Consider the following 16,260-nt stretch of genomic DNA (forward strand, 5'->3'; position numbering starts at 1 on the left):
ATTAATTTCAGTGGCGATACGGTTGAACTGATGGTAACGTATGTTCACGATGCGACGCACTTTTCTGCCAGATTGATTAAATGTCTCAAAAAAGATCAAAAGGATCCCATAGCCTATCCTTATGAGCATTCAGTCAGACTTTCAATGCAGATGCAGAAATATTACGCCAATGTCGAACACAGGTTTGTTTTTTTTTACTTCTTGTGGTAATTTAATTAGGAGCAGGGTCATACATTTTTTTAAATTTCGAACTGCACACTTTTTTCCAAATTTTTTTTTCTCACAAAAACAGGGGAATAAATTCTCGTAAAATAAAATTAATGTGGATACTATATTAAATTCTATTAGAAACGCTTTAAATTTCTAACATTTCAAGCATTAATATTACGTTTCCAATAAAATAGATGGAATTTTAACTAGATAGTTCAATTTTTAATTTAAAAAGATCAATTTCCAACCTAAAATAGAGTAATCTAGCATTTATCAAGGATTTAAAACAGAGTAGAGTACACCAAATTTCAAAGATTTCAAAACCTTTTAAATATTTTGAACGATTTAAAAGTTGTTTAGAATATTTCACAAATATTTCAAAACATTAAGATTTCAAATATCTTAATGACCTTAAATTAATACAAAAGATTTCATAAAATTTTCATAAAGATTTCAAGAAGCGTATAGTACACCTTTTCTTATTTTATCGTTTAAATGAGAACTGAATTATTAGAACCCAAAAAGAAGTTGCAACTATTTTTGGTCGAAACTTAATTCCTTTTAATTGAAAAATCTACTATTATATTTTTGTTTCTGAATTCATCTCTTTTGGTTAAAAATTCGACTATTTTATTAAAAACTTAATTATTTTGTTGAAAATTGAACGATTTTGTTAAAAAGTATTTGTTTTTATTGTTGAAAATTTATCTTGTTTATCTGAAAGCTTATTCTTTTTTTTTAAACCCTAGTGTTATAGTTTTTGTTTCAGAATTCCTCTTTTGATTAAAAATTCTACTATCTGGTTGAAAATTTTATTATTTATTTTGGTCCAATATTAATCTCTTTGAGTTAACAATTATACTATTTGGTTGAAAAGCTTATTATTTTGTTAAAAGTTCATCTATTTTGTTATATACTCATCTTTTTCGGTTAAAAGTTGATCTCTTAGGGTTAAAAGGTAATTTTTTTAAATTGACAACTCTAATAATATATTTTTGGCCCAGAATTAATCAATTTTGTTTAAAAATGGTACCAATTGTTTGAAAATTTAATTCAATATTTGGTTAAAAAGTATTTTTTTGTTAAAAATTTATATTTTCTGATTAAAAGTTAATTTTTTTCATTTAAAAAGTCTATTATAATAATTTAGGCTCATAATAAATTTCTTTTGTTTAATAATTCTACTACTTGGTTGAAGGTTTCATTGTTTTGTTGAAAATGTAGCTATTTTGTTTAAAATTCACCTCTTTTGGTGAAAAATTAATTTTTCACGTCGCATGTTTGGTTAAGAATTTATCTATTTTATTTAAAAATTCGACTATTTGGTTGAAGATTAGATTTTTTTGTTGAAAATTCATTTATTTAATTAAGTCATTTTTTTTCGTTGAAAATTCATCTTTTAAGATTGAAAGATACTTTTTTTTAAATTGAAACAACTAACATATTTTTGGTCCAGAATTCATCTATTTTTGTTTAAAACTCTACTGCTTAGTTGAAATTTTAATTATTTTGTTAAAAATGTAACTATTTCATAAGACCGGTTTTTTCGAAAATTCAACTGTTTTACTGAAAATTTTGTCTTTTTGGATCGAAAATTGGTCTTTTTGGTTTAAACATTCATCATTTGTTAGAAAAGTCATTTTTGTTGTTGTTGAAAATTGATCTTTAATGGTTAAAAGTTAATTCTTTTTATTTGAAAAATTCATCTTTTATTAATGAAAGTTAATTATTTTAATTGAAATGTATATTCTTATAATTTCGATTCAGAATTCATCTCTTTTTTGGTTAAAAATTTGATTATTTGTTTGAGGATTTAATTATTATGTTAAAAAATTAATTTTGTTGTATCTTTGTCTTTTTTGGATAGAAAATGTATTATTTTGAATTAAAAATTCATCTTTTGACAGAAAATCCATATTTTTTGGATGAAAAGTTTTTTTTTTTTGGTTGAAAATTCAACTATTTTCTAAAAAAAGATTAATTTTTTTTTGAAAATTCAATCACTTAGTTGAAGATTCGTCTTCGTAGGTTAAAAATTTAACCATTTGACTGAGAAACTTTAACTTTTTGTTTGTAAATTTTTCTCTTTTGCTTGAAAGTTAAATTATCTGATTTTAAATTTAAATGTTTTGGTGAAAATTGATTTTATTAGTATAAAATTCATCTTGGCTGAAAATCCAACGATGTTTGGTTGAAAATTAACTTTTTTGTTGAGAATTAGTCTTTTTTTTAAGCTGAAAGTTCCACTATTCACCAAGTGCACTTAAAAATGTTACTATTGCACACACCCAAAAAAAAGAACGAATTTTCAAAAAAGTACATGAATTTTTAAACTAATAGTTAAATTTTCAACTATAAAAGATAAATTTTCAACAAAAAATTTAATAGCTATATTTTCAATTTAAATCATTAATTTTTGACTAAAATTAAAAAAAAGCATTTTCAACAAGATAGTTCAATTTTTAACCAAAAGAGATGCATTTTCAACTAAAATGATGCATCTCCAGTCAAAAAATAGATTTTTTTTACACATTAGTTCAACTTTTAACCAAGTAGTTGAATTTTCTACCAAAAAGATTTTTTGTTGTATTGAAAAAGACAAATTTCTAACAAAATACATGAAATTTCAATCTAATAACTGATTATTCAATTGAAAAACAAAGAGATAATTTTTAAACTGAAATTATGCATCTCCAGTCTAAAAATTAATTTTGAGCAATTTCTAATATTCAATCAAGTAGTTGAATTCGCAACTAAGAAGATTAATTTTGCATCGAAAAAGACAATTTTTTAACAAAAGACATGCATTTTCATACAGATAGTTAAATTTTCAACTAAAGAAAAGATAAATTTTTAACAAAAAACGGAATGGTTACATGTTTAATTTAAAAAATTAATTTTTTACTAAAAATAAAAAAAAATCAACAAAATAGTTCAATTTTCAACCAAAAAGATGAATTTTTAACTAAAATAATGCATCTCCAGAAAAAAATTAAGTTTTAACAAATTAGTTCAATTTTCAACTAAAAAAAAAATCAATTTCCAACTAAAAGTAGAATAGTAAAATATTCACTTAAAAATGTTAATATTACACACGCAGGACGAATTTTCAAGAAAGTACATCAATTTCTAAAAAAAAATTTGTATGTTGAAGCCAAGAAGACCAATTATATAAAAAACAGTTGAATTTTGAATAGAGAAATAAAGTTTCTGGACAAAAAATAAAAAATAGTTTAATGTTTGACCCAAATAGTTTAATTCTAAACCAAAAATATGAATTTTTAAGAAACAAGTAAATTTTCAACTAATTAATTTAAATTTATACTAAATGGTTGGTTTTTGCAAAGCCAAAAATAAGAATTTTTTACAAAACAGTCGAATTTTTAACAGAAAAGTTAATTTCACCAAATAGTTAAGTTTTCAACTAAAATGGTGAATTTTCTACAAAAAATGCATATTTTGCAAAATTAGTTCAACTTGAAACCATTTCGATGAACTTTCAATCAAGAAGATTAGTTTTATACCCAAAAAGACCAATTTTCAACAAAATAAATAAATTTTTAATAAAATAGTAGTATTTGTAACTAGGAACGCTAAATTTTGAATTAAAAATATTAATTTTTAAACAAAGACGGAATAGTTACATTATTTTTTAAATAAAAATTAATTCTCCACAAAGAAAGAACGAATTTTCGACAAAATGGTTAAATTTCCAATCAAATAGTAGAGTTTTCTACTAGAATAGACCAATTTTCAAGAAAATACATCATTTTTCAACCAAATCGTTCAAATTTCAACTAAAAAAGATACATTTTCAACAACAAGAAACGAATTTTCGACAAAAGAGTTAATTTTGTAACAAAAATGATGAATTTCTCAGCTAAAATTATGAATTTTTAATAATAAATAATTGTATCATCAATCAAAACAGATGGACTTTTAATCAAACAGTTAAATTTTTGACCAAATAAGAGGAAAATTTAACTATTCCAGTTGAAGATTCTTAATGTTGAAAATTCATCTCTTTGGTTAAAATTTCAAGTATTTTGTTGAAAATTAATTTTTTTCTTGGTTTAAATTTAATATTTTTAACTGAGAATTTAACTTTTCAATTTTTTGTTGAAAATTCATTGTTTTTATTCGAAAATTCGTCTCTTTTTTGTGAAAACTAATCTTTTTGGTTTGAAAATTCTTCTTTTTGGTGTTAAAATTGATCTCTTTCAGTAGAAATTTCATATTTTTTGGTTGAAATATCAATTATTACTATTATTTATTTATACAGTTAAAAATCCTTTTTTTATTAAGGATTCGGCTACTTAGTTGAAAATTTGTCTTTATATGTTAAAAATTAACTTTTTAGTTGCAAATTAATCTTTTCGGGTTTGAAAGTAAACTGTTTTCTATAACATTCGACTTTTCAGCTGGAAAATTCAACTATTTAGTTTAAAATTACTCTGTTTTTGGTTGAATGTTAAACAATTTTGTCGAAAAATGTAATTATTTTGTTTGAGCTTCATATTTTTGGATCGAAAATTTATCTTTTATGATAGAAAAGTCATATTTTTCAATTGAAATAAATAAATTTCAAAATTTCAATATTAATCGGAAATTTTTTAATTTAATTTATAAAACATTCTTTTTTAAAAATTTGACAAGATTAAAATTCTTTTTTTCAAATATTAATGGCCAGGGAAAATAAAAATAAAAATTTTCAGCCACCTTGATTCATAGATTTTATTAAACAGTAAGAAAGTTATAGTTTATAGTAATTTATAATATTTAAAAAATTGTTTTTGACGGTAAAAATTGTCCTCTAACTTGATTAGAGACGAATGAATTGATCTACAACATTAATACATTTTATGATTATATTTATAATCTTACAAAATTAATTTTTAAACTATAACTTTTTAAATTACCATATTTCAAAACTGGTTTTATCTGTAGGAGAGGAATCAGAAGGATTAAAGTTGGCGATATTTGCGTTATGGAGGACACCATTGAACATTACAAACGAGTGCAAATCCTAAACATTGTCATGAGAAACAATTTCGATGAACCTTCAGTCGTCACTGTAAGATGCATCGACGATGGACGTGTAACTGCAAAAGTCAGGGTAAGATACTTTTTTTTTATTTTATAGCGTAAATATAAAAAATTAAATCATCTTATTATAGGAATTTTCTAAAACCGGGAAATGAGAGTGAATTTATTTCTTGACGGTGAATTTTACGAATTTTCAGAAGAAAAATTTGCCCAAGTTTGATTTTAACAGTTTTGTAAATAATTAAAGTATAAAAAACTGAACAATAATTGATTTGACAAAACAATTCTAAATCCGCTCAAAATTTGAAAATTTCCAGATTGTGACTGTTTGAATTCGAAAGTCTTAATACGAATTGAAATTAATATAATATAATTTATTCCGATAATTTAATTTTTAAATAACAATTTTAATGATTCGTTTATAAAATATTTTTAATTTAAAGTTTTAGGTCTTCCTTTATATTATTTTTTATATTAAATTGAATAAATAGATATATTATTTTTATTAGTTTTCTTAGCCATTAAAAATTTCACTGTTAATTTAAGACGAGGGAAATGAATATAGTTGAATACCATTTGAATCGTTCTGTTTAAAAATGTTTAATTTGTAAATGAAATTGTTAAATTTTGACGTATAAATAGTAAGTGAACACTTATTATTTGTAAAAAAAATTGAGTAATTTTAAGAGATATTTCGTAGTTTTGAAAAGATTCAAAGTTAATTTTAAACTTGAAATGTCTTTAAGTAATTGCAAAGAAGTGTGTTAAAATTTTTGTACAGAACTTCTAAATACATTTTAAAATTAACCGATTTTTTCCTACAGCTTTTGGAAATCCTGCAAAGTAAAAAAAAATCATGAAAATGTTCCAGGTTCTATTTTGATCATTTTCCAAATCTGTCAAAATCTTTTTAAATTCTCTGTTCCAATCATTTTTCAAAATGAAAAATAATTTTCAATTTTCCTAGGAATCTTAAGAAAATTTTTTTATTCTTTTTTAGGCCAATTCTTAAAGTTTCAACTCAAAAAAAGTTTCTAAATTTTTTTTTCGAAATCTGCAAAAATCGGCATTTTGTTTGAAAGTCAGCTCTGGGTATTTGCACCAAAATTTCGGTACGAATAGCCTAATTTTTTTGGGTTACAAACTTCGTTTTCATGATTTGAAATCATTTCAAGTTCTAAATTTAATTTTAATATTTTTTAAACTTCTAAATATCTCTTAAAGTTACTCTTAATTTTTTCTACAAATAATAAGTGTTCCTATTGTTATTTGTAAATTCAAATTTTAAGCATTTTTTCTTTAATTTGGAAAAATATGAAACCATTACTATATTCTCAATATTTTGAAATAAAATTTTACTGTTTTTGAAATATGCTTAAACTATTTCAAATGAAAATAACTTAACTTCTAATTTAAAAACTGTTAAGTTTTAAAAAAAGTTATTTTTCATTTTTTAATTTGAAAATGTTAACGTGGATTTATATTTTTGGAATCTAATCTAAATCTTTGAACTTTATAATTTTTGAATGTTTAAAATTTTGCAGTTTATCTACATTTTATTAAAAATTTTTCATTTGAAAAGTATTAGTATTTTCCATTTAATACGTATAAATTTGTTTAGTGTTTATTACTCTAAATGGAAAAATTTTTAGAAAAGAGTTCGATTCTTTAAATTTCATTGACCGTGAAAAATATTTGCGAACCGGGAAAAAACCGTGAAATGACCGGGAATTCTTTTCTTCGATTAAAACGGCCACCCTGCACCTTCAAAACCTTAAAAAACTGTAATTCTCTTTGAATATTTTTTAACCTTGAAAACCTGGAAATCGTCTTGAATTTCTTACGAGAACCTTGAATACGAATTCTATTTGTTGCTTTTAAAGCAGTTTTGGAGAGGTTGACCACTCGATTTTTGCATACACCGTATTTCAAAATCTTACAAAGTAATTCTAAATATTTCAAAATATTTGAAAGCTTTTATAATATTTAAAAGGATTTTCAATATTTTAAAATGAGTTCACGGATTTCAAAGTCTTTAAAAGGATTCAAGGATTTGAAAAAGACGTAGACAAAATTTCAAAGATTTCACAAAGATTTCGAATATTTTAATGATTTTAAATTAGTACAAAAGAATTCGGAAAGATTTTACAAATATTTCAAAGAATTCATAAGGTTTTAAAAATTTTTCAAGAATTTTAGAGATTTCAAAAAGATTATATTAAATCAGATTTCAAAGATTTTAAACAATTTCAAGAGGTTTCTATAAATTTGAGATTTCAAAAGATTTCAATTATTTCACACGAACCCAAAAGATTTCAGAAATATTTCTAAGATTTCCTGAAGATTTAAAAATATTCAATACTAAACTCAACTTTTCTCAAATTTTCTATTCTACTTTAAAATATGCATTCTCATATTTTAATGATTTTAAATGAACAGAAAATATTTCACAAATATTTCAAAGATTTCATAAAGATGTCAAATTTCAAGATTTCAAAAAGGGTACACTACACCAGATTTCAAAGATTTAAAAAAAAATTTAAGATTTTAAATGATTTTAAATCTGTTTAGAATATTAGAAAAGACTTCAAAGGTTTTACATAAATTTCGAACTTTACACAAAGATTTATAAACTTTTAGAAAATTTGAATTATTTTAAAGATTTTCAAATGTTATACACATTTGAAAATCTTTAAAATCATTTCAAATTTTCAACGATTTCAAATTTGTTAAGAATAGTTTTTAAAAAATTCAAAAGGATTTAAAATATTTCAAAGAATTCATACGGATTTCAGAAGATTTCAAGAATTTCATAGATTTCAAAAAGGGTATATTACACCAGACTTTAAACATTTAAAACAATTTTAAAAGATTTCAAAAACGTTTGAAATTTTTAAAGATTTCAAAAGAACACAAAAGATTGAACAAACAAAGATTAAAGAAAGCTCTAATAAAGATTCCAAAATATTTCAAACGATTTTACAAAGATTTTAAATATTTTATTCATTTCAAATAAATAAAAAATATTTCACAAAGATTTCATAAAAATTTAAGAAAGTTTTCAAATTCAAGGATATCAACAAATTCTAAAAATTCCAAAACATTTTAAAGATTTTAAACGATTTCAAATTTGTTTAGAAGATTTCAAAATATTTAACAAAGATTTCAAGGATTTTATAAAGGTTTCGAATATTTTACAAATATTTTAAAACATTTCACTAAGATTTAAAACATTGTACCAAAATTTTAAAAGATTTCACAAAGATTTCAAATATCCTAATGATTTTAAATTAATAAAAAAGATTTCACAAATATTTCAAAGATTTCATAAAATTTTTAGAAAGATTTCACATTCAGATTTCAAAAAGCGTACAGTACACATTTTCTTATTTTATTGTTTGTATGAGAACTGAATGAATAGAAACCAAAAAGAAAGTGCAAGTATTTTTGGTCGAAACTTAATTCTTTATAATTAAAAAATCTGCTATTATATTTTTGTTTCTGAATTCATCTCTTTTGGTTATAAATTCGACTATTTTATTGAAAATTTAATTATTTTGTTGAAAATTGAACGATTTTGTTAAAAAGTATTTGTTTTTATTGTTGATAATTTATCTTGTTTATCTGAAAGCTTATTCTTTTTTTTTAAACCCTAGTGTTATAGTTTTTATTTGAGAATTCATCTCTTAATTAAAAATTCTCCTATTTGGTTGAAACTTTTATTATATTTTTGAAAATTCAACTATTATGTTAAAAAGTTATCGTTTTGGTTGGAAATTGATCTTTTATATTTAAAAGTTAATTTACACAAATTAAAAACTCTACTGTTGTATTTTGGTTCAATATTAATCTGTTTTGGTTAACAATTTTATTATTTGATTGGAAATGTTATTATTTTGTTAAAAGTTCAGCTATTTTGTTATCAAGTCATCTTTTTCGGTTAAAAGGTAATTTTTTAAATTAACAACTTTAATAACATATTTTTCGTCCAGTATTCATATATTTTGGTTAAAAATGTTACCAATTGTTTGCAAATTGAATTATTTTAAAAAAAGTTTTTTTGTTGTTGTTGAACATTTATATTCTTTAATTAAAAGTTAATTCTTTTTATTTAAAAAGTCTATTATAATAATTTGGGCTCATAATTAATTTCTTTTGTTTAATAATTCTGCCACTCAGTTGAAAGTTTGATTGTTTTGTTGAAAATTTAGCTATTTTGTTTAAAATTCATCTCTTTTTGTTAAAAATTAATTTTTTAAGACATTCAATTATATCGTTCAAGAATTCATCTATTTCATTTAAATATTCGACTATTTGGTTGCAAATTATATTTTTTGTTGAAAATTAATTTATTTTTGTTAAAAGTCATATTTTTTTCGTTAAAAATTCATCTTTTAGGATTGAAAGGTACTTTTTTTTAAACTGAAAACAACTAAAATATTTTTGATCCAGAATTCATCTATTTTGGTTTAAAACTCTACTGCTTAGTTGAAATTTTAATTGTTTTGTTGAAAATTCAACTATTTCATAAGACCAATTTTTTTCGAAAATTTAATTGTTTTGTTGAATATTGATATTTTTGGATCGAAAATTGTTCCTTTTGGTTTGAAAATTCTTCTTTTGTTAGGAAAGTCATTTTTTGTTGTTGAAAATTGATCTTTAATGGTTGAAAGTTAATTCTTTTTATTTGAAAAGTCAACGATTATATTTTTGGCTCAGAATTAATATATTTTGGTTACTTTAGGTTGGAAGTTAATTTTTTTTAAATCACTCAGCTTTTTTGGAGCAAAAATTCATCTTTTATTAATGAGAGTTAATTCTTTTTAATTGAAATGTTTTTTCTTATAATTTCGTTTTAGAATTCATCTCTTTTTTGGTTAAAAATTTGATTATTTGATGAAGATTTAATTATTTTGTTGAACATTCAATTTTGTTGTTGTATCTTTGTCTTTTTTTGATAGAAAGTGTATCCTTTTGAATTGAAAATTCATCTTTCTTGGTTGAAAATTCAACATTCTTCTAAAAAAGATTAATCTTATTTTGAACATTGAATCACTTTGTTGAAGATTCATCTTCGTAGATTGAATATTTAACTATTTTATTGAGAAATTTGAATTTTTGTTTGAAAATTTGTCTCTTTTGCTTGAAAGTTCAATTTTATCTGATTTAAAATTTAACTGTTTTGGCGAAAATGGATTTTTTCGTTGTATAAAATTAATCTTGGCTGAAAATTCGAAGATTTTTGGTTAAAAATGAACTTTTTTGTTGAAAATTCTTCTTTTCGGGTTTAAAACACAAATGCTTTGTAAAAAATTCGACTTCTCAGCTAGAAAACTCAACTATTTTGTTAAAAATTAGTTTGTTTTTTGAAATAAAAAATTCATATTTTTTGGTAAAAATTTCACTATTTTTTTGAAAATTCACCCTTTTCTTATACACAAAATCAGCGTATTTCCCCTGTGTTGTGAGGATTTTGAGGTTTAAAGTCTGAAATCACTTTTACAATAACTTCAATTATATATTTTTCTTTGATTTCTAACAAGTTTAATTCTCTTCCAAATTTAGATAATGAAGCAATTATTATTGAATAATAATTATTAAAAGCACTTAAAATTCCAGCCGAAAAAATTTAATTTTTGAACAGGAAAACCTGGAAGTATCCTGTAATTTTTTCACGTTTAAGGGGCTACCCTGATATCAGTGGTAAATTTATTTATGTTCTAGGCGAATAAACTGTTACAAATCCCTGAACATCTCGCCAATTGGCAGACGAACATCATCGAAGTTTTCTTGTCAAGTATCACGCCATTTGACAATGAATATATATGGGATCGTTGTGCAAATGAAGCTGTGCACTCTTGGTTCGGCGAGAATTTGGATTCAAGAAACTCTTCTGTTTTTGGAAAGGTAAAATATTTAAGGGAGCACAGTCTTTTACCTATTCCCCGGCGTTTTCCCTTTTTTAGATTCTCCTTTTTCTCCTATTCTCGAAAAACTTCTCCTTTTTTCTGCAATAGTTGATAATAATTGACTAATAGCACAAATAAGAGAAAAATAATACATTTTATTTGATAAATTAAATTAAATTAATTATTTAAGGTATTCATTTGATAAAATAATTCATTTAACTTTTTCCAATTTGACTAATTTGAAACTTATCTATTTAGGATTTGAAAAGAATTTTAAAGGTAAAATATTTTTTTGTTAAATAAATATTTTTGAAATTAACTGTAATAAAGTACGATAAATTCATATTTTATTATATTTCTTTGTATCATTTATTATACTTTGAACGTACGACATGTTCTGTTTTTCCTTGTTGAAGATTATTTAGTTTACATTTGAATAGCGATTTTCATTATGTTCAATAAATTATAATAATTATTGTTCGATTAGATGAAAATTTAAAGAAGATTTACAATATTTAAAACTGATCTGAATGATATTTTTTCGATTGAACACAAATTTAATAAGCTTTAGAATTTAAAATTTTTTCAAAAACTACCAAAAATAAAAAATTTTTCTTTTTTATTTTTTTATTTTCAAATAAAAATAATTTTGTATTTAAAATTGTTTTATCTCTCGGGGTTTAATTTTTTAATGTTCATGGTTAAGTCCATTTCAAATGCTAAGCCTTTAAAATTGAAGAATTTTAATTTTATAATATTAGACCATGTCTTGACGTTTTAAATTCAACAATTTCTGAATTAGTAAGTACATGAAATTTTTTCAAACATAGACACTTTCTTATTGAACATTAAAAAATACTGCTATTTAAAATTCAACAATATTTATGGAAACATTTAAGATCTCCAGACGGTGTTTATAGAAATTTTAATTTATATTCATGCAATTTGAAACGACTTCTACATATTTTAATGGATCTTTACGATCTCAAAACAGTTTAATGAATTTCTGGGGAATTTTAGAGAGTAAATTAAATTTTATTTTAAAGATTTTCTACGGATTTCAACAGTTTCCAGAGATTTGAAGTAATTCGACAAATTTCAAAGGATCTTATAGATTTTTAGTTATTTAAATACATTTTAAAGAATTTTCAAGAGATTTTGTTTCAAAAATTGGTAGAACTCTTATTATTTAAAAACGTGTCATTATGAGTTTTCAAATAATTTGTTATTATTTAACCAATTTTATGTTTCCCCGGTTTTATTTATCGCCGCAAATGGTTTTTTCAATTATCTAAGTCTTTCCATAATTTAAAAGAATAAATTATTTAAGGCCATGTCTAAAGAACCTCAACATTTTATTTCACATTTTTTAAAAACCTAACTTGGGTTCACACGGAATGTGATTTCGAGCTAAACATTTGGGAAATTAAATCAGAATCACTAATGACAGTCTTTCTGGTCCTAAATTCTTACTGTTATAAAAAAAGTTTTATTTTTTTTCTTGCTTTTTTTAGAATTGTAAAAATTAAGAACTAGGCAAACGTTCCTTAATGATTCTTATCTGATTTCTCACATTTTCAACTCGATATCGGGTTTCATGTAAGTTGGATTTGAAAAAAATGTAAAAAAAATTGAAGCTATGTTCAAATGGCCCTAATGTCAGAACTCATTAAAAAGTCATTTGACATTATTTAAAAACTATACAATTTCTTACAAAAAGCTTGTTTCTTTTCTTCTAAGTGTAAAAATAAATGTTTAATCTTTCTCCTGTTTTCCCTCTTTTTCGTGAAAAATTATCCAATTTTTCCTCTTTTTTTTTTAGCTTTTTCTTTCCTTCTCTCTTTATCATTTTTTTGCTTTTAACATTTTTATTGAGTTTGAAGGGATGAAATTTTTTTTTTATTTCTGAATTGGCAGAGCCAATTATATTCTTTTTAGCATTTTTATTGAACTTTAAGGGATGCATTTTTTTCTGAATTACAAGAGGAACATTTTTTAGTTTCAATTTTTTTCTAAATTGAAAGACGTTCCTTTTTTCATTTTTATTGCGTTGGAAGGGATGCAATTTTGTTTATTTTTCTTTTTGAATTGGAAGAGGCAATTTTATTCTTTTTATAATTTTTATTGCATTTAAGGGATGAATTTTTGTCTTAATTGCAAGAGGGAAAGTTTTTATTTTTAAGATTTTTATTGATTTCGAAGGGAAGAAATTTTCGTTCCCAATTTTTTCTGAATATTTAAAACTTTTTATTAAGTGTAAGCAAAGAATTTTTTTTTCTCAATTAAAAGGGGGAAATTTTTTATTTTCAATTTTTGTCTGAATTGAAAAAGGACCGTTTTTTTTTTTTCATTTTTATTGATTTGGAAGAGATGGAATTTTGCTTATTTTTCTTTCTGAATTGGAAGAGGCAATTTTATTCTTTTTATAATTTTTATTGAATTTTTTTATTTTCTTTTTTTTTATGAATTGGAAGAGGATAATTTTTTATTTTAAAGATCTTATATATTTTTTTATATAAATAAATAATTGCTTATTTTCTTTTTATCTGAGATGGAAGAGGACCTTCTTTCTTTGCTCATTTGATTAAGTTGGAAGGGATGAAATTGTGGTTATTTATTATCTTGCTGAATTGGAGGAGGAAATTTATTCACTTTCAAAATTTTTATTGAGTTTAAGGGATAAATTTTTTATTTTCAATTTTTTTATGAATTGGAAGAGGATAATTTTTTATTTTAAATATCTTATATCTTTTTTTATATAAATAAATAATTGCTTATTTTCTTTTTATCTGAGATGGAAGAGGACCTTCTTTCTTTGCTCATTTTGATTAAGTTGGAAGGGATGAAATTGTGGTTATTTATTATCTTGCTGAATTGGAGGAGGAAATTTTTTACTTTAAAAATTTTTATTGAGTTTAAGGGATGAATTTTTTATTTTCAATTTTTTTATGAATTGGAAGAGGAGAATTTTTTATTTTAAAGATTTTTATTGACTCGGAAGGGAGAAATTTTTATTTTCAATTTTTTCTGCATTAAAAGCGGGCAGTTTTTAAAAACATTTATATTGAGTTGGAAGAGAGGAAACTTTGATTTTTAATTTTTTCTTGATTGGAAAAGGGATATTTATTTTTATTTTTAGCGACTTGAAAAATAAGTTATTTAATGTTCCTATTCTTCCCCTTTTTCTTGAAAAAATACCCTATTTTCATTGGAAGAGGGAAAATTTTTATTTAAAATATTTTTATTGATTTGAAAGGGCGAAATCTCTAGTTTAGAGTCGCAAGGGAGACAATTTGGATTATTTTTTTCCGAATAAGAAGAGGTTATTTTTTATCGTTAGCATTTTTATTTAATTAAAGGAGGTAAATTTTTATTCTCGATTTTAATTGTGAATTGAGAGTGGGTATTTTTTTTAAAAACATGTTTATTGAATTGGAACTTCGATTTTAAATCTTTTCTGAATTTGAAGAAGGTCATGTTTTTAACAATTTTTAACGACTTAAAAAAAATTCTTAATTGCCAAAAATCACTAAAAATGTATTAAACATTCATTTAAAACTACACAAATTCTTATGAAAAGAGTTTCCTCTTTTCAAAATGTAAAAATAAATACTTAATCTTTCCTGTATTTTCCCCCATTTTCCTAAAAAATTACCCAGTTTCCCCTTTTTTGAGCTCTTTTTGATCAGTGTTACAGAATAATCTATATTGAATTGTAAAATTTAGGTGAATCTTCATCTCGGGAATATCATATGGACAGATACTTTGGAAGTGAGATCTAAAATGATAGGATTTCCTGAAATTACTGTTTCGTCATTGCGTTCAACGCTGATACAAGAAAATCATGGCTTAATTAGTAGATCCCATTTGCCAATGCTGTACGAACTTTGTAAAAGCGGAAATTTTACCGACCTGGAAATAAACGTCGCTCCTCCTTTGGAAAAAAATGAAGAAGTAGAGTAAGAAGATTACTTTCAGTTTGAAAACCTTCTTTTTTCGAATATGAAATAGCAAATCAGTTCCACGAAACAGTATTCCTTCCGTGCCATTTTATTTGTCAGTTTTTACATAAATAGGAATATTTTTACAATATTAAGGCATCGGGAATCAGTGAGGTCCTTTTCTATTGTACGTTTATCTTGAGTCCAAAGAAAACTGAGAATATTAGAATTAGCGTTTAAGTTTAAATTTGTTAAAAAAATATGCCTAGATAATATAGGCAACAAGCTCATATATACTTTCTCTCAGGTTTTTTCTAGTTAATGATATTAATTTTTACATTAAAACGGAATGTACGAAAGGCTAACGTTTTATAATTTTAAATTTTATTTTTTAACTATTACTGATAACATTCTTAAATTAATGTCAATTATTTTATTTCACGAACGTAAGTTTAATTATTATTATTATAGTATAATAATAATAGTATATTATTATTAAATATTATTATATACATTTTTTACTATATGAGAAAAAACATAAAAAGTGAGTTTGTTGTATATTCGCCCAACTTTCATCGTTTTTTGAAACTGGTGTTAAAAGTGAAAATGTCGAATATAGAATATATCAATAATATATATCGGTTTAATTTTTTGGTAAATGAAATAAAGAGCATATTCATTTTTCTGTATTTTTGAACTTTATTTCTTCCTATTTTATATACTTTTTTAGGTATAATACCAATAATACATACAAATTTTGAAAAATTAACATTTAAGAAGTGAAATTCAGAATGGATAAAAAAAAATTTCGTTTAATGCCCAAGATTCAAATTTAATTACGGAAATCTTGAAAATTAAAAAATCAAGAATACAACGTTCAAATTTGTATTTATAAAATGACTTAATTCACATTTTAAAAAAATTAAAACAAAAAAAGAGGAAAGGAAAAGAAGACATCAATCAAATCCCTTCATTATTATTTTCTTGTATTTTTTATTTTATTTTTTTAATCAAAATGAAGAAACATTGATTAAAAATCTACAACACTGACAGATTTTTATCAAACTTGTTTGATTCTGATAACGATAAAGACGAGAAGAAAAAGAAGGAAGGGGAATTCGGAGGTTGCCAAATTTGTATTTCCTGTTTTTTTA

General features: G+C 23.2%; 1 protein-coding gene across 4 annotated transcripts in view; it reads left to right on the forward strand.

Moving 5' to 3' along the window:
• The window catches only part of LOC117180391 (putative ATP-dependent RNA helicase TDRD12), a 55,661-nt gene extending 40,195 nt beyond the window's left edge, over positions 1-15,466 (forward strand). For all 4 annotated transcript variants that reach the window (XM_033372873.1, XM_033372875.1, XM_033372874.1 and 1 more), the window contains 4 exons: positions 12-182; positions 5,158-5,326; positions 10,981-11,163; positions 14,892-15,466. In XM_033372873.1, the coding sequence (XP_033228764.1) occupies positions 12-182; positions 5,158-5,326; positions 10,981-11,163; positions 14,892-15,128 (760 nt within the window). In that variant the 3' untranslated portion in view covers positions 15,129-15,466. The remainder of the gene's footprint in view (positions 1-11; positions 183-5,157; positions 5,327-10,980; positions 11,164-14,891) is intronic.
• Positions 15,467-16,260: the final 794 nt, after the last annotated feature.

The sequence above is a fragment of the Belonocnema kinseyi genome, chromosome 9 (assembly GCF_010883055.1).
Source record: "Belonocnema kinseyi isolate 2016_QV_RU_SX_M_011 chromosome 9, B_treatae_v1, whole genome shotgun sequence".
NCBI lineage: Eukaryota > Metazoa > Arthropoda > Insecta > Hymenoptera > Cynipidae > Belonocnema > Belonocnema kinseyi.